The following is a 19,741-nucleotide window of genomic DNA, read 5'->3' as shown; positions in this document are numbered from 1 at the left end:
TTGTTGTATATAGTTGTTTAAAGTTGTATAGTTAGTAGTTCCTTAAGTGTTGTTAGAAATAGTTAGTCCCGTATGGGACTTAGCCTTCAGACGGGGCCTGCCCCAGTCCCGAGCTTCAAACCTTGTGACTGTTACAAAAAACTTATGCCAGACAGTGATCCGCAGTGAAGTGTTTAGGGAAAAACCCACATGGGTGACAAGTGTCGCATTTGCAAGAGCTTCAGGCCGCAGACCAAGAAGGAGTGGGATGTTTGATACAGAGGACTCCTTATGGAGTTGGCCCTCACACCAGCCACAGACCCGACAAGATCAGACTCTGCTCCAAGCACCGCGGCCTCGATGTGGAGCGTGCCACTGGCACTGATCTCTGACCGGCACCGATCCACATCCCTGGTACTGGCTAAAAAGCAAAACCCAGAGGGGATGTTCTCCTATGTCTTGTAAATGGAAGGAGAGAGCCAAAGGAGAGCAGAGACCCACCAAATGGTGGCTAGGCTCCAACTCCCATTGAGCTGTCGAGCCCAATTCAAGTCCCTGCCACCACCCTGGGAAGCAGCAGAGGCACTCAACACCTGGCAGTGCCGTCCACACCGGAGGCCTTTCAGACCGCTAAGGACATATTGTGCCTTCCGCTGCTGCCAAGCTGGCCACTGAGGTGCCCTATTCAAGGGGTAAACCTCCCCTGGCACCCTTCCAGTAGTCTCCATCAGTGTGGCACCGCTCCCCACCACAGGGGGTGCTCCACCAGCGCTCGCCTGAACAATGCCACCAGCTCCTGGACGTGGGTCTGCTTACCTTCCAGAGTTCCCAGCATCTGTCCCTGGACTCTAGACAGCATTCCTTGAGATCACGGCGACAATCACTGGCGGTCTGGCGCAGACCTGCAGAGGCATGGCACCAGTTCCCAGTGCCCAGAGCATCCAAGGCATTCTCCCAGTCCACAGCACCATTCCGGAGGGTTGAGACGCCGGTCCCTGGAGCCCCATCTCCGGATTGCCATTACAGATCACTACAGGCACCTTGTTGGTCTCCGAGACTGTGATCTTCTCGCTCCCATTCCCGCTCCTGGTCAACGAAGTGACACTGCTGTCTAAACATGAGGCGTCGATCACCGGGGTACCATCGCCAATCTGCCAAACACTGCCACCAGTCACTAGAGTCGCAGCACTGAGAGCCACCACCCCAATCAAGGTCCCCAAAGGAGGTCTGTGGACAGAGCCGACAGGATTGGCGTAGACAGGCAGCCTCAGTATCGTCCTGGTTCCCCAGACAAGTCTCTCCCTCCTTGGACTAGGACAGCGAGAAGGAGAACCTGCCCACCGGAGGCGTTGGCATTCCCCTCTAGTGGCCCAGAGGGGACCTTGATCCCAGGGCCATGGCCGGCCCCCTGGCAACTATGGAACCCCTGGGAGTTTCCCCACCCATCACAGGGGCATTGGTCAGTCTCAGGGGCATCTGAAAGATGGTCAGCGACAGTCTCCTGCCCACCCCCTGGCTCGGACGCGGAGTCAGAACAGACTGTCCAGGGACAGCCAGATTTGGCTGAGGCTCCCCTAGCAGAAGCGGTGGAGTTGGCAGACCCACCTGTACCTGCCTCATCATCATCTTCGCCAGATGAGGCGATAGTGGGGCCCTCTCATATGGTCCCCAAGGATAATGCAAGGCCCACTAGGAGCTTTTGAATAGGGTGGCATCAAATGTGGGGCTGGAAGCCAAGGAACTGGCGGAGCCCACAGACTCCCTGTTCGATGTGCTAAGTGCAGCAGCCCCCTCCAAGATGGCATTGCCAGCACACGAGGGAGTGGTGAAAATTTTACTAAGGCCCTGTGGCAGACACCCTCCGCTCTGCCTCCCATCTCTAAGTGGGCGGAAAGAAAATACTATGTCCCTGCCAAGGGGTTTGAGTATCTTTATAGCCGCCCTCTCCCAAGCTCACTGGTTGTGTTGGCAGCCAACGAGCATGATAGACAGGGCCAACCGGGATAGATACCTAAGAATAAGGACACAAAGAGGTTCGATCTCTTTGGTAGAAAGATTTATTCTACGTACAGCCTCTAGCTGAGAGTGGTCAACCATCAGGCCTTACTTGGCCGTTTTAACTTTAATATCTGGCAGTCCATGGCCAACTTTGTGGACTCAATGCCAGAGGCTCAGAAAGGAATGCTCAATGGCTATCCTCAATGAGGGCAGAACTGTGGCCTGGATCATGGTGTCAGCCATTTCTATAAGGTGTGTGTCCTGATTGCAGTCGTCGGGCCTGTCGGTGGAGGTTCAGCAATCCATTCAGGACCTCCCATTCAATGGCCTCGCGCTGTTTTCAGAACAGACAGACCGTATTGAGACGTTGTGAGCCACTTGTCAAGCTCTGGGCCTGTTGATAAATAAACAAAAATCGAAGTTGATCCTGGTCCAATGGATAGAATTTATCGGAGCGATACTCTACTCTACTCAATCCAGAGCATTCCTGCCAGAGGCCAGGTTCAGAGCAATGTCAGATCTGATTGCCAGCGTCACTGCCCACCTGCTCACCACTGCCCAGGTCTGTCTCAGATTATTGGGGCACATGGCAGCATGCACGTACTTTGTCCGACATGTGAGACTCAGACTACGCCCCCTCCAGATATGCCTGACATCGGTCTACTCCCTGGCCAGATATCACCCAGACAAGGTCATCATGATCCCACCATGGGTACTTACCTCCCTGCAGTGGTGGTCTGACCCGATTCTGGTGTTGGAAGGTGTGCTGTTCTCAAGCCTGCGACCCACAGTCTCCCTGATTTCAGATGCGGCTGACCTCGGTTTGGGAGTGCATCTCAGTATACTGCAAACTCAAGGGTTATAGTCTCAAGAGGAGCTCACACTTCATATAAATGTCAGGGAGCTCAGAGCCATCTGTCTGGCTTGTGGAGTCTTTCTTCCCCAATTGTCCAGTAGGATGGTGCAGGTGTTGACAGACAACCTGGCCTCCATGTTGTGTGTCAACAGATGGGGGGAGCTCGTTTGTCGACTCTGTGCCAGGAGGCCCTCTGTCAGCACGTAATCACCCTGGAAGCCTCGCACCTCCCCAGTGTCCAGAACATGCTGGCGGATCGCCTCAGCAGGTCCTTCTTCTCTCGCCACAAGTCGTCCCTCCACTCAGAGGTCGTCAGAATGCTCTTCCGGCAGTGGGGAGCTCCCCGAGTGGACCTCTTTGCCACCAGACAGAACAGAAAGTGTCATCAGTTCTGCTCTCTCCGGTGCCTCAGCTGAGGCTCACTTTCGTTGCCTTTCTCCTGTCCATGGTCAGGAGACCTGATGAATACCTTCCCACCAATTCTGCTCTTCAGCAAAGCCCTCTCAAAAATCAAGAGGGATGAGGAACAGGTCATTATGATCGCCCCAGCATGGCCTCGCCAGCATTGGTTTGGCATGCTCATGGACCTGCTCATAACAATCCTGTGGCCATTTTCCCAGCCACCCAGACCTACTCTCGCAGGATCACGATTGGTTTCTGCACCCGAACCTTGCCCCTCTCCACCTCACAGGTTGGATTCTGCATGGCTGAATCAAGAGGAACAAACCTGTTCTAGTCAGGTATAGCAGGTTTTCTTGGAGAGCAGAAAGCCCTCCACCAGAGCAACTTACCTGGCAAAACAAAAGCATTTCTTCTGCTGGGCATCGGAGCACAATATCCCCCCGACCCAGTCATCTCTGCAGTCCATTCTGGATTATTTGTTTCACTTAAAGCACCAGGGCCTCGCCTTCTCTTTGATCAAGGTGCACCTGGCAGCCATATTGGCCTTCCATTCTCGCATCCAGGGTAGATCAGTATTCTCGCATGAGATGTCGATCAGGTTCCTGAAAGGCCTTAAAAGACTCTTTCTTTCCTCTGATCCGGGACTCGGTTCCCCAGTGGGACCTCAACCTGGTCCTCTCCAGGCTCACGGGTCCACCCGTTGAGCCTATGGCTTTTTGTTCCCTTCCCACTTGTTGTTGTGGAAGGTTGCATTCCTCATAGCCATTACCTTGGCGAGACGTGTCTCCGAGATTAAAGCCCTCACTTCGGAGCCCCCATACATGGTATACTACAAGGACAAGGTCCAGCTGCAGCCCCATCCGGCCTTCCTGCCAAAGGTGGTATTGCACTTCCATGTCAACCAGGATATCTTCTTCCCAGCGTTTTGTCCAATGCCGCACACAACCAATGAGGAGAGGTGGCTGCACACTCTAGATGTCAGGCATGCCATTGCTTTCTACCTGGAGCGCACCAAGCCCTTCCACAGATCGACCCAGCTCTTCATCGCGATAGCTGACAGGACAAAGGGTCTTCCAGTGTCCTCTCAGAGGATTTCGAATTGAATCACCACCTGCATCTGTACTTGTTACGAGTTGGCGCAGGCTGTACCACCACCGATAGCGAAGCCTCACTCAACAAGGGCACAGGCGTCTTTGGCTGCCTTCCTGGAGCATGTCCCTGTCCAGGACATCTGCAGGGCCACGGCATGATCTTCAGTACACACGTTCACGATGCATTACGCCATCACTCAGCATGCCAGAGAAGATGCTGGCTTCGGCAGAGCTATATGCAATCAACATGTTGATGAACTCCTACGTGCCTCTGGTGGTACTGCTTGTGAGTCATCTACAATGGAATGGACATAAGCAAGCAGTCAAAGAAGAAAAGAGGATTACCTTTCATAACTGTTTTTGTTCGAGATATGTTGCTCATGTCCATTCTATGATCTGCCCTCCTTCTGCTCTGTCGGAATTCCAGCAAGAAGGAACTGAGGGGGGGAGCCGGCAGTATGCCTTGTACTGGTGCATATGCTCACCACTCCAGAGGCACCGGAGCCGGTCCCCTACAGATCCCACTGAGGGAAAAACTTCCAGCACCAGTGCTTGTAGCAAGCACATATACCTACAATGGAACGGACATGAGCAACACATCTCAAAGAACACGAGTTACGAAAGGTAACCATCTTTTTCAGTAATCAAGTCCTTAGTAGTGTGCAGATAGGACTCCAAAATATCTTCCGTGTTTTCATTTAATTTTCAGATGAGCAGTTTGTTTACGTTAAGTTTTCCAGAAAAGTTGTATAGTGTATTACAAGGCTTTCTCAGCTTTTGCAACCAGAAGAGTGATTAAATTTCCAATTACAATTCTAGTTCATTTCAGATATTTTCAATGTCTTTGCCTTATATAGCTGTTTCAACCAGCTCACTTGATTTTTAAGGGCTAATCTATTTTGCTCTAGGCCAAATAGTTTATTATTTGTTTTTGATGATTTTTTCATATGAAGAACTTATAGAAAAACACATTCTATATCTTTTCCATTTTGTGTTTAGTATTAAAAAAAAATTCCTTAGGACACATGTTTTTTTTTACTTTGTTTTTTAAGAAAAAAGCACTGAACTTTTTTATTTAAAAATGTAAGGGGTGCAATCCTCTCCCCACTTTGTCCCTGTTTCTCTGGGTAAAGGGGCTGGAGCAGCATAAAGGGGATCTTAAAAGCCCCCAATCCAGCTGGGGAGAATTTTCCCAGCATAGGAACTGCAAAGACAGCTGTAAGACTGTCTTCTGAGGGCCCTCTTTTACATGTCCTGATGTAGGGGTGAGGCTGGGGGTGAGAAGGCTGTCTTGTGGGTGGGACTGCAGCATGTAGCACTATGGAGTGTTTAGAAAACATTGTGATCCATAAGGTAGTCTAGGAAGGCTGCTGTTATTTAGATAGGCACTTAGTCTGAATTATGCCAGCCTACGGTCAGGAGGGTGCAAAAGTGGGTTGAAGCTATCATAGCTCCTCTCCACCTGCACTGCAAGAAATACCTCTCTTTGAGGTGCACCATAGAATCTCACACAAGGCATATAATGGTTATAAGGTCAAGTGGAATATATCCATATTGTTGATGGTGAAGAACTGCAGATAAGGGATGTGTTGCACTAATTTATAACATAAAGTCTCTCTAGTAAACTCCAGCTGAGGATATCGGATGAGTATCCTGCAATCTTTGTACCCAGTACTTTTGAAAAACAGGACACCTATACAGGTGTTTAATTATGGACTTAGAAACCGAATTGGAGGCACCAATTTTTTAAATCATGGTCATGTGATTTTAACAAGTTAAATTTTTTTTAAAGGAAATAGTTTTCTTTTTAAAAGTTGATAAAATATAAGAAAAATGTTCAAAAGTTGCACATTTTGTAATTTTTTCATAGCTGTACAGTTTTCTGATGTTACTAATAAATTAGATCACGTTAAGAAAATACTGGTTTTGCAGCTGTTTCTTAAAGTTAGATTAAAATTATAAAATTATACAGTATTAGCTTAGTGCCTGTACTGACTTGGCAAAAACTCTATCAATTATTTTTATTTCTTACCTATTCTCTTTCTTTAATTGGGAAGAGTGTACTTCCTCAGCAGGCCTAGAATTACTTTTTTGTTTTTGGTTTGTTTTTTTACTTTAATCTGTGTTACTCATTTAAGACATCTGTGCACTTCCATCAAAAATTAATTTTCTGTCCTGATTGTGTGGTCCAGTCCTTTACTACTGATATTAAAGGGTTTTGACTACAGCTTCTTGGAAAATTTCAATCTGAATGATTTTCTGATGAAAAATGCAATTTCCGCAAAAATCAAAATTTACCATGGTATAATCAAAATGAAATATTTTGTTTCAGGTCAGTTTGACCCGAATCAGAATATTCATTTTATTGAATTGACCTGACACATTTCATTTGAATCCGTTAAAAAAAGATTAAATTGTATTTCCCTATATGTGAGATTAAGACACATGTAGACAGGGATGTCTGTAAAATCAATACATCCTTTTATTTTTCAAAATAAATTAAGTGCATTGGTTCTTAAATAGGCTAGAACTCATCACGAGTAACACCTGTAGGTGCGTTCTATCTATATCCATAGTGATTCTGCTAATAAGAAAATGCACTACAGGTGTTTATCAAGTGATGATGTTCTCTTGGTTTTTTCCCTTTTCTTATTGTAAGAGGTGCATGTGGCACATTAAGGGCAAAGATACTGTTCCACACCAGTCAGAATAAGAAAGAATGAACAGGGGAACATCACTTCTCTGGAAAAAAAATTAAATACCCTTAATATTTGTATATATTGATGAGAGCAGAAATATAAATAATCTCACATGCAGATAGAGACAAGTTGAGAAAAAAATCTATTAAGGAGAAGATTGTCAGGCCAAAAGAGACAAGCTTATAGAATGATTCTGCCATATACTAGTACTAAGACTTGACATAAAAATAATGGTAATTGGAATTACAGGAGCCAAAGAATCCAAATCTGTTTATTTTTTTCTGTTCTAACACTTACTTTTAAATTGTATTTAATGATGTATTGTCTTTCTTCTTTCAGAATGATCAGTCTACACAAGATATGCAGATAATAGGAGGAGATGATCTTTCAAAGCTGACTGGAAAGGTTTGTTAATTTTAAATTTTAAATAGAAAACTAAGTAGTACATCAACTAAGAAGCTGTTGGAAAAAGGGGTCTGATTCTATATGGAAGAAGAACACAATCTGTATTAGCTGTACATTTGGAAATGTAACACTTTTATAGTTTAACCAATTCATTTAAATGAATGTAGTTTTATTTCATTTCTTTTTGTAAATAAGGAACAAAGTTCTGTCCTGTTATGTCTCTGTAACTCCATTACGTGTAATGGGATTGCAGGGGTATAACTGGGGCAGAATGTAGCCCATATTGAAGATTCTAATATTTTGTTGAATTGTAAAAAATTTAATTGTGGGAACTGTAAGTTAGGATATTTTATTTCCAGTATTTGGCAATCTGAAGAGCATTCTGTATGACTGAGTTTCCTTTTCCACTATGGCTGAACATACTGATGATGAAAGAGAAATAGAGATTTGATTCATTGAAAAGACTGTTTTGATCCAAGCATAGCTATTCAAAGCAGTACTTAAAGAGGAAGGAAGAATGATTTCATTACGCAGATGGTCTATGTGGAAAATAGGCAGAAAAGTAAGCTTAACTGTGAATTAACACAATATAATACCCATTTTGTTATTTACACTAAAAAGGCAGTTATTCTTGTATTAATTGGTGTTGTATAACATCAGTTTCCTCTGCAAAACAGATTAAAATGTGGCATTAATACGATCATTCATTTTGTTGCTGTACTATCTCATACTGAGAAAAGGGAGTAGAAAACCATTAAAATAATACATTAATATTAAGTAGATTTTGGTGGAACTAGAACTTGAATGACAAAGTACTATATTCTAAGATATTTTAATAGCAGATATGTCCTCAGTTTGCACTCACAATTCCAACTGGTGGGAATTGTTCTCCAAATCAAGCCCTAAGTGTTAGTCATGTTCGTGCCAAACATTATTTCATTTAGCACTTTCCAGTTAATCCAGCATTAGAGATGCAGTTTTTCTGAGTGACCGTTTTGAGTGAGTGTGTGTGTGTGTGTGTGTGTGTGTCTCTCCCCCTCTCCCACCCTCCCCGTTATAGGTGAGGCTGGTAGGTTGCCTGACCCTTCCCATTTTAAGACCCTATTTTCAATTACTTATAACTTTGTACAAATTTTAACCATTCAGGCTGAAATTGTTCATGCTGAGAGAAACTTGGAGTGTGGAGGTGAAATTAAAACTCAGTGAGCCCAAAGTCGGAGAAAATGATTGGCTGTGCCAGGAGATAGGAATTGGGATGAGAGGCCTGAGGAGTGGAGACTGGGACTGGGTAGGCAATGAGAATGGGACTAGGACAAGGAGCTAAGAATGGAGAAGAGACAAGACTGGGACAAGGATGAGGCAGAAGGGGTCATGTTTTGAAGAAATGAGCCGACGAATCTGTGTCTACTAGAGCACACTCATTTACAGAGCGCCACACCCCCACTTGGTTCCCGGCCAATGGGAGTGTGGAGCCGGTGCTCGGAACAGCACACGGAGCCCCGTGGCCCCCCACCTAGGAGCCAGACCTGCTGCTGGCCGCTTCAGGGGCACAGCGCAGTGTCGGAACAGGTAGGGACTAGCATGCCTTACCTGGGCAGCACCGCTGACGGGACTTTTAACGGCCCGGTCGGCGGTGCTGACCAGAGCTACTGCAACCCAGTGCCTTACGTTCCGTGACCAAGTAGTGGGTTGAGATCCACCGTTTGAAAACCACTGGCTTAGCCAATACTCAGGGTCTTACAGGTTGTTTCCATTAGGTGTAGAAATTGATAATAAAATTGTGTATTTTTTATACAGTGTTGTTTATTTACAGAGTATATACACTAAATCCTGTTTCCCTGAAAGCAGTAAGAAATCTAACAATAGGAGTTAGTTTCTCTGCTCACAGTTAGAAGCCTATTACTAACCAGCACTCTGCCAAAAAAAATTCCCTATTCACTCTTTCAGAGCAATATTATCAAGTGCTTTTCTGCTGCCTTCTCTGTCGGCTTCTGCTGGCAGACACACCGATGCAATCAAATCAATTCCCCCCCATACACATTATCAGACTCCCAGGAAAACCCTTAATCTACATGGTCCAGCCACCCAAGTTTGCATGCAATTTATTCCTTAGGCAATGGTTTTCCATTGTTTCAGCTATCACTAAAGAAATGGGCATTTAAGTATTCCCTCATTTAGCTTAAATGCAAGATGACCATCATGCCCAACAGCCTCATGCCAACCCCCAGCATAACAATAATGCATATCTGAAAGGGGGCAGAATTAAAGTTGCTAGCATTAAGGTTGCCTGTGCATTTCTTAACTCTTGGGTACTTGACTTTTCAACCTTAACAATGTTCTTTTAACATAGTTTTTATGTGTATTATGTATATATGATGTATCAATTTAGATATAAAAATATAGCATCTCTGATATTTCTTAAAGAACAAGCTTTCGTAATCCATATTTCTGCCACCTCCGTTACAAGACACTTATAAACCTGAGTGACCTCAGGTGACATGATTATATAAAGGTTGACATTTCTGAGGACAAATGTTATGTGCCTTTAAAAAAAAAAAAGATTAAAGCAAATTTTTGTTATGTTTAGGAGACTGAAAGCTTTCAACAACTAATTTCTCACTAGTACATAGTATTCAGAATATTTATCTTTGGCTATATTATGAACAGCCTACTACAGCTTTTGAGCATAATACTCCCAGTTGAATCTCTCCCATCTAATTGCACTACCTGCTGCTATACCCCTTCGTGCGTAGATGACAAGCTCTGCTGCCTGTCACACAGTTGGGGAGGGCAATAGCCTGTGAATGCTGTGCCTGCAATTGGGGCTGTCTTTTATTCAGGCCATAAAATAATACGGAGGCTGTTTCTGCCCCAACCTGTTGCACAGCTGCACAAGGGCCCTAATTTAGCTTTAACGTTTATTTTTTATAAATGCTTATTTATTTTAATTAGCATGTATTATGATTCCTTTTTTATTACTTCTTGTATACAATCCTGTATAACTGAGTTTCTTTTGTTTTGTTTCAGAGTGTGTTAATTGTGGAGGTAAAGTGGCTAGTCATATAATATTATACATAGATAATAAAGTCCTAAAATACTGTCAGTGATAATGTTCACCCTTCACGATGTGGGAGGGCAATAAAGAAAGGAAGCATTTTATTTGGGTGTTGACCCCTCCATCACCTCGGATAGGCTTACTGATGACACCATATTTGTGCTGCTCTCATGGGTTAGTGCAGGATCCAGTCTCTTGTGCCCAAGAAACTTCCTGGCTGCACCACCTGCTCTTTTTTGATTGATGTCATCACAAATTGCTGCTTTCTTCTGCTAGTGGTTCAGTAGTTTGGGGGACAGTAGAGGCTGTCCTAAGCTCCCTGATTGCATGGCTTTGAGATGGAACTGGTAAAATGATATGGTCCTGGATATCCCTCACAGCTTCAATGCTATGTATGTCTTGTTCACAGACTGGTTCAGACTGTCTTTCTTTGAAGTGCCCATGACTGATTATCAGCACTGTTCATTCTGGAGTGTTCCATCATGCCAGCACTTCAAAGGAAAGTGGCTAGCTTGAAGCAGTGATCTTGAGAGGGAGAGGTGGTGGAAAGCAGATATCAGCTGGAAGGAACTTCAAAAGCTCTGTCTGTATCTGTAGTTATCTTTAAATGTAGCATATACGTTACAGGGAAGAAAGCCACATAGGCCATATTTGTAAACACATCCGTATGTGATTAGCATACCAGCTAAGTCTGCCCATGAGGGGAAGAGTTGTGAGGGTAAGCAGCATGGAAGGTGACATGAGGGAATTTAATAGTGGGCAGGATTTTGAATTTGTCAGTGTGGAAGGAAAAATCAAAAAGTAAAGAGATCCATTGATTGTATGAATAATAAAGCAGGATCCTTGGTATTGTGTAGCACTTGTTTCTTCAACAGTGATTTAACAGTCCCCCCAATACTAGGGAACCCCACATGGCCAGGCTTGGCATTGCGGCTATCTCACTGTGTTTACACTCCCTGCCAACAGTCATCCAGTGCTGTGGTGGTATCTTTCTTAATAACCCATCCAGTCAGCCCGGTCTCAGTCTTTGGTCCTCCCCATCCGGGGTCTCAGTTGTCCAAAACTAAAAGTCCAAAAATGTCTTAACACAACAGAGACTTCCGCTTTCTCTGGGGCAGCAAGTTCTATCAGGGTCTCTCCCAGGCCTTCCTGCCTGGAGCACTTTCCCCTGCTGACTTTGGGCCACTTCCTGCTCTGAGCTTCCTGCCTTTATAGGAACCTCCCTCCAGCTCTTTCCCCCTCTGGGCTTTATCGCTACTTAACCATGGGTCCTTTTTACACAAGAATTACCTGATTCTTCTCAGGTGAGGCCCGTTCTGTAATCGGTTTGGTTTAGCCCCACACTTTCCTAAAGGATAAAAAAAATCTGCAGCAAATTATATTAAAATGGGTAGATATTGTATATCATGATTTTGGAATGGCTTTCGACTCAGTCCCACATGACCATCTCATAAGCAAACTAGGGAAATATGGTCTAGATGAATTTACTATAAGGAGAGTAGATAACTGGTTGAAAAACTATACTCAAAGAGCAGTTATCACTGGTTCATTGTCAAACTGGGAGGATGTATTAAGTGGGATCCGACAGGAGTCTGCCCTTGGTCTGGTAGTATTGAATATTAACTTTAATGACTTGGAGTGGAGAGTATGCATATAAAATTTGTGTATGACACCAAGCTGGGAGGAGTTGCAAGCACTTTGGGGGATGGGATTAGAATTTAAAACAACTTCGACAAATTGGAGAATTGGTCTGAAATTAACATGATGAAATTCAATAAAGTACAAAGTATTTAACTTAGGAATGAAAAATAAAATACATAGATATGAAATGGGGAATAATTGGTTATCTGGTAGCACTGCAGAAAAGGATCTGGGTGTTATAGTGGATCACAAATTGCCTATGAACCAATAATGTGATGCAGTTGTGAAAAGGGGTTCTTATTCTAGGATGTCTTATCAAGAGTGTCCTATGTAAAACATGGAAGGTAGCTGTCCCGCTGTACTTGACACTGGTGATGCCTCAGCTGGAGTACTATGTCCAATTCTGGGCACCACAGTTTAAAAAAGATGTGAACAAATTGGAGAGAGTCCAGAGGAGAGCTACAAAAAAAAGATAAAAGGTGTAGAAAAGCTGAGCTATGAGGAAAGGTTTAAAAAAAAAAAAGGCATGTTTAGTCTTATGAAAAAAGACTAATGTGGAACTTGAAATAGTCTTCAAATATATTAAGGATTGTTATAAAGAGGATGGTGATTCATTGTTATCCATATTCACTGAAGGTAGGACAAGGCATAAAGGGCTTAATCTCTAGCAAGGGAGTTTTAGGTTAGATATTAGGAAAAACTTTCTAACTATAAAAGTAGTAAAACTCTGGAATAGGCTTCCAAGGAAGGCTGTGAAATCTCCATCATTGGAAGTTTTTAAGAATGGATTAGACCAACAACTTTCAGAGAAGGTCTAGGTATTTTTGGTCCTGTCTTAGAGCTGGACTAGATAACCTCTTGATGTCCCTTCAAACCCTACATTTCTATGATTACATGACAAAATGCTTCTTAAGGCTAAATTTTGTCCTTGGATGCACAAGTGCTGAGATACTATGATCATGGGCTTGATATAAGAAATCTGATGGTTATGTGTATGCAGTGCCCACTGAAGTCAGCAGAATCCTCACTAGTGCATCCAAGGGCAGAATTTAGCCCTTTACAGCAGAAAGCAGGCAATCCTCCAACCGGTTTGTATTTCTCTTGAATTGTATCCAAGTGGGGAGGGTGCCTCGTTCAAAGAATTGAACCGCTTCTCCAACTTTTTCCGGATATTACTTCCGGTACATTAGGGGAAGAAAACAAAACCATAATTTCCCCAGAAATAAAAATATGAAACAGTTCTAATTTTACTCAAGTTTCCTGTTCCATGATTATTTTTTCCTTAATATATTTTTCATGTTTTGCAAAGGATATTATTGGAACTGGGAGGACTATGAAGGCTCTGCTTAATAACATAGAAAAATACAAGCCAAAGATGATTAAGGTGGCAAGGTGAGTAAAATATTCACAAAAGTCATGTTTAACTATTAAAAGAAAATAAATGGTTACTCTAATGGTGGCACAACATGATTTCCTGTGGAGGATCAAGTCTGATTTAATCATGTTGCACTACACTATCTTTCTGGGAGCTCTACAGAGACAGCTGTCTGAGTCACTAAGATGGGGGTGGAGAAGAGGAGAAGAAATCCTTTTGTACTGTTTTGCAGTTAACCCATTAGCTATTTAAAGAGTGATGGCACTGATGGACTTTGTAGGGAAGCATGCCCATCTCTTCTCTGCTAGGAGGACATTGATATTCTAGAGAGGAGAAGCAGAAATGGAGTGGATTCTGAGATATTTGGAGAAAATGAATATATTTTTTGATGTAAGTTCTCCAGACAAATCCAACTTTTTATATTAAAAAATCTTTTTTTTTTTTTAATGATAGTTTGTTGGTGAAAAGAACATCCCAACCTGATGGGTACAGACCTGACTGTAAGTGCTCTTGTGAGAATTTTCTTTACATCATGATCCAATAATCTAACACAGCTCTAACAGTAGCATTGTATACTATTCTACCACCACTGTGCAGGGTTTTAGCTTCTGCAGTGAGTAATCTCCTGGCCAGTGAGACTAGGGACTGCATAGTCATGATAGAGACTGCTGCAGTTTGGAAGGACTGACCTCATTAGTATACCCTGGCTACTAACACCCTAAACAGTTTTTTTTAGTCTTGTGTTCCCTGCTGAAAACTTTACGAGAAAATCATTAATTTACCTATGACAAGCAAGTGCTTTCCCTTCTATCTTTGGTAACAGTGTGGGTTAGCAAGTCCTTTTCTTCCCACCCCTCATTATGTCCTTAAAAGAGCCATCAGTTTCCTTTTAAACGGAAAGTTATGTCTTTTGTAGCATCGTTATTTGCAAGCTGTTGAGTTTGATGACAATAACAAAACAATTTTGTTAAAACAAGTATCCTTATTTAAAGCTTAGTTTGTTTATTTGATAGACAGTGATAATTATAAGTAACCTACCAAAAAAGCACATGATTTCTTTTTTTTCTTTCTCTGATCATTTGTCTGCCGTTTGCTGCTCTGCTGTCAGTCAGCATGCACTTCTTTGAAATGCTGGTACCACACTATGAATAATAAGGTCAATCAGGGGGAAGATGATAGGGGAGGAACCAAGCTACTACCATGATAGTAGGTTCGTTAGAGTAAAGGACACAATGAATAATAGGCATGTGAGCTAAAATTTGAGGGAGCTGGATCTGCATGGGGAAGACCCACCAGCACTTGCTACTGAGGAGGAGAGTAGGTGTCTGTTTATTCGGGAAAAGGAGAAGAAAGGGGGTCTGCCTGCACTAGGTAGATGGTGAAATGAAGAGATCTTGGAAAGAGGGTAGGTGAGTGTCTTGAGGAAGTGTGACACTGTCCATGGGAGGATCTTTGTTTGGAATTTGGGGGAGAGGGAGGCTATTGTGGGGTGAAATATGCTTGGAGGTCTGGCATGGAGTGCACTAGGGAGAATGCATGTCTGCTGTGACCTGTGTTTCTAGCATAGTATCCTGGTCTATGACCAAGTCATTCCACCCTGAGGCTCTTTCTATACATCATTTTGGTTTCTTGACTCTCTTTTGATGTATGAAATTTGGGCCGTGATATTAAGTATATATTTCATGGGACTCACTATGGTTAAATATGTAAGTAAAATATAATCTTCAATAAGACACTTCCTTAGGGAACAACTTAAACACGTATTTTAACATATTGTTAAAAAAAGGTATGTGCATATGACAAACTTCAAGTAAAAAGTAACAAGAAGCAGATATGATTTGTTCTCTTATTAATTTGTACTGCTGGAGTACTAACCCCAAGAGTACAAAATATTTGGGGTCACTGTCTCCTTAAATCTTCCCTAGTGCTTGTGTCAGCTCTTCCGGTTAGCTGTATTTGCTCTTCCAGAGGTAGTTTATCCACAGACATTAATAGGTGCAAACCCTCTTGTTTGTGTGTATGTAACATTTGTATGCCCACCTGTTTGTGTGTCTTGAAGATTCTGGCCTTATTTTTTATATTGTGAGCAATTTGGAGCAGGGTCTAGATCTTCCTGTATGGGGCTGATCCTGTACTAAACGCCACACTTACAAAGACTTACACTTGCATTTAGCTTTCAGCATGTGAATAGTCTCATTCACTTAATGTGTCTATTCACATACTTAAATTTAGGCATGTGCTTTACTCGTTGCAGGACGGGGTCTTAGTTTATACAGCACCTGGCACATTTTTGATGCTATTGTAATATAATAATATTTGCTGTTCCCAAAAGAGAATACATAGACCCATATATAGGGCTATAAATTATTACCTATGAATTATTCACTAAAAAGAATCTTTCTTTGTTTCCTCTGTAATGAAGTATAGATTGGCTTTACACATTCATGCTTAAGAAGCTGTAACCCAACTTGGGCAGAACTTTTCTGCCTTGATTCTGGCTCCTTCCACACCTGGAACCACAGAGAGATATCTTAGGGCAAGATAATAGGGCTACAAAATTGCAGTGTATTATGCCACTGATTTGACAACTGCCCCTGTGTATCATCTCCTCCCGCCCGTTGGCACAGATCATTCGTGCTCCAGACCCAAATAATCTGCGGCATGGGGCCACAACTGACCAGAATTAAATCTCACATAAGTAATAATGATTTGTACTTCTCTAAGGGCCAAAAGTTAACATAGCCAGAATTTGGCTCTGTATGTATACATTTTCTTATTAAGAGAACTAGTACATTAAGTAGCTTTATTGTTTGTTTAATGGATATTTACTTTTATACTATTTATTTTTCCCCATATAGATTATGGATTTGAAATTCCAAATTTATTTGTGGTAGGTTATGCCTTAGACTACAACGAGCACTTCAGAGATCTAAATGTAAGTGTTTTCAGCTATAAACAAGATATATTTTTCATTTTGTTGGAGCCTTGAAGAGCCTGTTATTTTCCTCTCCCTTGAGGCTTTATGTTATGGCCATGGTCCTTCCAGCAGAAGAGCACTAAATAGAACTCCCTTTAGAACCTCAGACACCATTCCTAGAGGAGTCATTGTTTATCATTGTGAGCAATTCTTTCCTACCCCTTCTCTTGAGATCTCTTCCCCCCACCTCCCAAGAGCTGAATGAGTCACTTCTGCCACACTACCATCTTCTGTGAGCCTGAAGAGTGACGTCTTGACTATACTAGGATTTTTCAGATCTGTAATTCCCAATAAGTGAAGCTCAAACAGTGGAAGATGTAATGTAGATACGGCTCAGATAGCTGAGGAGTTTTACTACTGTGTCTTCTATCCCTGTTCTCAGTGAATCAGTGATAAGAGGCCTGAGACTTGTCTAGCACCTCTGCTGGTACTACCAGTAGTGGAGCTTCACCAGTTGGGAATTAGTCCAAAAATTCCTAGTGTAAACGCAGCCTGAGAAATTGGGATCATGACTCAAATCTAGGTCTCTAAAGTGCAGAGTACTAATCACTAGACCATTTAGCTGGTCAAAATCAAATATATTTCTGATTAAAGACAATTCAATAATGTAATTAATTATACTGTTGCACTCTGTGTTGTGTTGTTTCAGCACATATGTGTTATCAATGACAACGGCAAAGGAAAATACAAAGTCTGAAGTAGTCGCATCCTAGCCTGTATTCAGTGAACTAGAAATTGGACTACAATCCTTGAAACGTCTCCCTGAAAACTAATTTAGTAGACTTATGTTTCTTTCATCTCAGTATAAAAAGTGGTTTCCTCTAAGGATATTGACTTTGGTATTCAAAAGTGAGTGCTCTTCTCTAAATATGAAGCATTGGGCTTTTAAATGACAACATACTCTGTCTTGTGACTAATAACTTATCTTCCTACAAACTTGTGAATACACCTTTTCTACATTTAGTCAGTCACACTAAATCATTTGTCATTTTTACAGTTTGTATACCTTAAAATGTCATATACAGTTGCTCAGCCATAACTTTACATTGTGTTTTAAATTTGATTTTGTAATGCTGCAAAAATGTATTAACCAGAAAGTTCAGCATCACTTTAGTTCAAATAAAATCCAACTCTAATGTTCAGTTTTAATTCATACACTGTTAGGTTTCAAATGAATTTGTGTGTTTGTGTATTTCTGACAGACCACTATTATCTGCTCCATTAGAATATTTTGAACTACAGTGTACACTGAATCTTAATGATGTTATGAAATAAACCTTTAGAGGACACTCTCTTGATTTGAACTTTCGAGATGTGATGATAATGGTGTGTCATATATGTATGGATGTACTCAACTGTGTTTAATATACTGAATTTTAATTGAAAGAAAACAATGGTGGTGAGGCTTCAGTTTCTAAACTGCATCCTTTTATTTGTATGGGACATAAGTCACAGAATTAACAATGTTTTCAAGGGCATATTTCCATAATTAAAAATAATAAAGTACAAAAGTTTAATGTTTGCCTGGCAGTTATTCCAATATAAGTTTGGTTTTCATAAAATTTTTACAAAGTTAAGACATTTCTATAGAGAATTGTCCTATTTAGGAATGCAGAAATAACTGTTTAGAAGAGTCCTACTATAAAAACAGTAAACATTTATAACAACAACTCATTATCCTAAAAAAACAAGTCAGCATCATAAATATTGCAGACTCTAGAGACTTTCTGTTTTCCTTAAACAGCATTTTTGAAAGAAGTTTGTTAATTTACCTGTTGTATTACTTTGGAAAATGTAATTATGTGCTGCATACAGCTGTTCTCAATAACTTCCTGAAGGAAGCAAATGCCAAGTAAATAACTATAACAACAACTGCTTTGTTTTGAATTGTATGAGGTATATTGTTACTAGGCTCTAGTTTCCTTTAAACTAATAAAGAAACAGTAAGAACACTTATTAGATTACACAGTTGTTTGATTTTTTTACTGCTTCAGTATTTTTGCACACCCGTTAACAGCCCTTTAAAAATTAGTATTTGAATTAGTAATCTAAACATACCCTATGTACATAACCTGTGGCATAAACTTTTCTTAACTGGATAAAATCCAGTATGTTAATGATACAAAATAGTATAATCATAGGAATTATTGCGGGGTGGAAGGAAAATGTTTTAGCACTTCCCCCTCCCTGCCTCAACAATTTCTTTATGTTCATAAAAAGAAAAGGAGTACTAGTAGCACCTTAGAGACTAACCAATTTATTTGAGCATAAGCTTTCGTGAGCTACAGCTCACTTCATCGGATGCGTGTAGCTCACGAAAGCTTATGCTCAAATAAATTGGTTAGTCTCTAAGGTGCCACTAGTACTCCTTTTCTTTTTGCGGATACAGACTAACACGGCTGCTACTCTGAAACCTGTCTTTATGTTCATATGGATTCTTGTTGAAAAAGGCTTTCCTGCATTTAATATCCTTTTTCAGTTTGCAAAAGAAAACAAACTATACCCAGCTATTCCAAGGGAGAAAGTGGTAAAGGGAGTTGCATCTCATTTTATTCTATACGTTCACTAGTATTGGGATATTTGATAGCTAAGCATGGTTAGGCTCAGTTCTAGAGTTACTGTAAATATTATGTAAAATGTGTTATCTTAATTAAAAACACACTAAAACATGATTTGCTAAATACTGAGCGCAAGTATTTAAAATGGAAATAATCCAGATTGTTGGAAATTGTTTTTATATAAAAAGTCATTGATTGCAAGATCAAAATTAGTAACACATAGGAATTGTCACTGTAACAGAAGAGATTGATTCACTGGAATTTGAGAGATGCATGTTGGTTTTGTGGAGAATATATTCTGGTAAACTTGCGGAATAAACAAGTGCAGTTCACTTTTCTTGCTCAGTTATTGTTCTAACAATGAATTTGAAAAGAATGCAAACAAAGTTAGCAGAAAAGAAGTGTGCTTTTTCCTTTAACAAGACTACATTCTGTCTAAGCATTGTTTTCAGAGTTAGGACTCTATCACAGAATTTACTTGCTGGTCAGAGGTTGTGTGTTTATATAAACTATATTTTATATCTTCTCATTATAGAAATCCTGCACAATTGCGGGATTTAAAATTGTTATAAATCACTAGGTAAATTTCAATAGAACATGTAATCACTGTGAGCTAAAAGGTGTTGTCCCTCCTAATTTCATACTTGAATTTTATTCCAATGAACATGTCCAGACATCTCACTTGCCTCTCCACACCTAACCAAT

At 41.3% G+C, this 19,741-nt stretch overlaps 1 protein-coding gene across 1 annotated transcript in view; it reads left to right on the top strand.

Annotated features, from left to right (window-relative positions):
- The window catches only part of PRTFDC1 (phosphoribosyl transferase domain containing 1), a 67,330-nt gene extending 50,155 nt beyond the window's left edge, over nucleotides 1–17,175 (top strand). Inside the window, exons 4-9 of the mRNA XM_077809466.1 lie at nucleotides 7,365–7,430; nucleotides 10,458–10,475; nucleotides 13,436–13,518; nucleotides 13,955–14,001; nucleotides 16,360–16,436; nucleotides 17,128–17,175. Coding sequence (XP_077665592.1) covers nucleotides 7,365–7,430; nucleotides 10,458–10,475; nucleotides 13,436–13,518; nucleotides 13,955–14,001; nucleotides 16,360–16,436; nucleotides 17,128–17,175 — 339 coding nt within the window. The remainder of the gene's footprint in view (nucleotides 1–7,364; nucleotides 7,431–10,457; nucleotides 10,476–13,435; nucleotides 13,519–13,954; nucleotides 14,002–16,359; nucleotides 16,437–17,127) is intronic.
- The last annotated feature ends 2,566 nt before the right edge of the window (nucleotides 17,176–19,741 follow it).

This window comes from Eretmochelys imbricata, chromosome 2, assembly GCF_965152235.1.
Source record: "Eretmochelys imbricata isolate rEreImb1 chromosome 2, rEreImb1.hap1, whole genome shotgun sequence".
Classification (NCBI taxonomy): Eukaryota; Metazoa; Chordata; order Testudines; family Cheloniidae; genus Eretmochelys; species Eretmochelys imbricata.
This window is presented reverse-complemented; position numbering and strand designations above follow the sequence as displayed.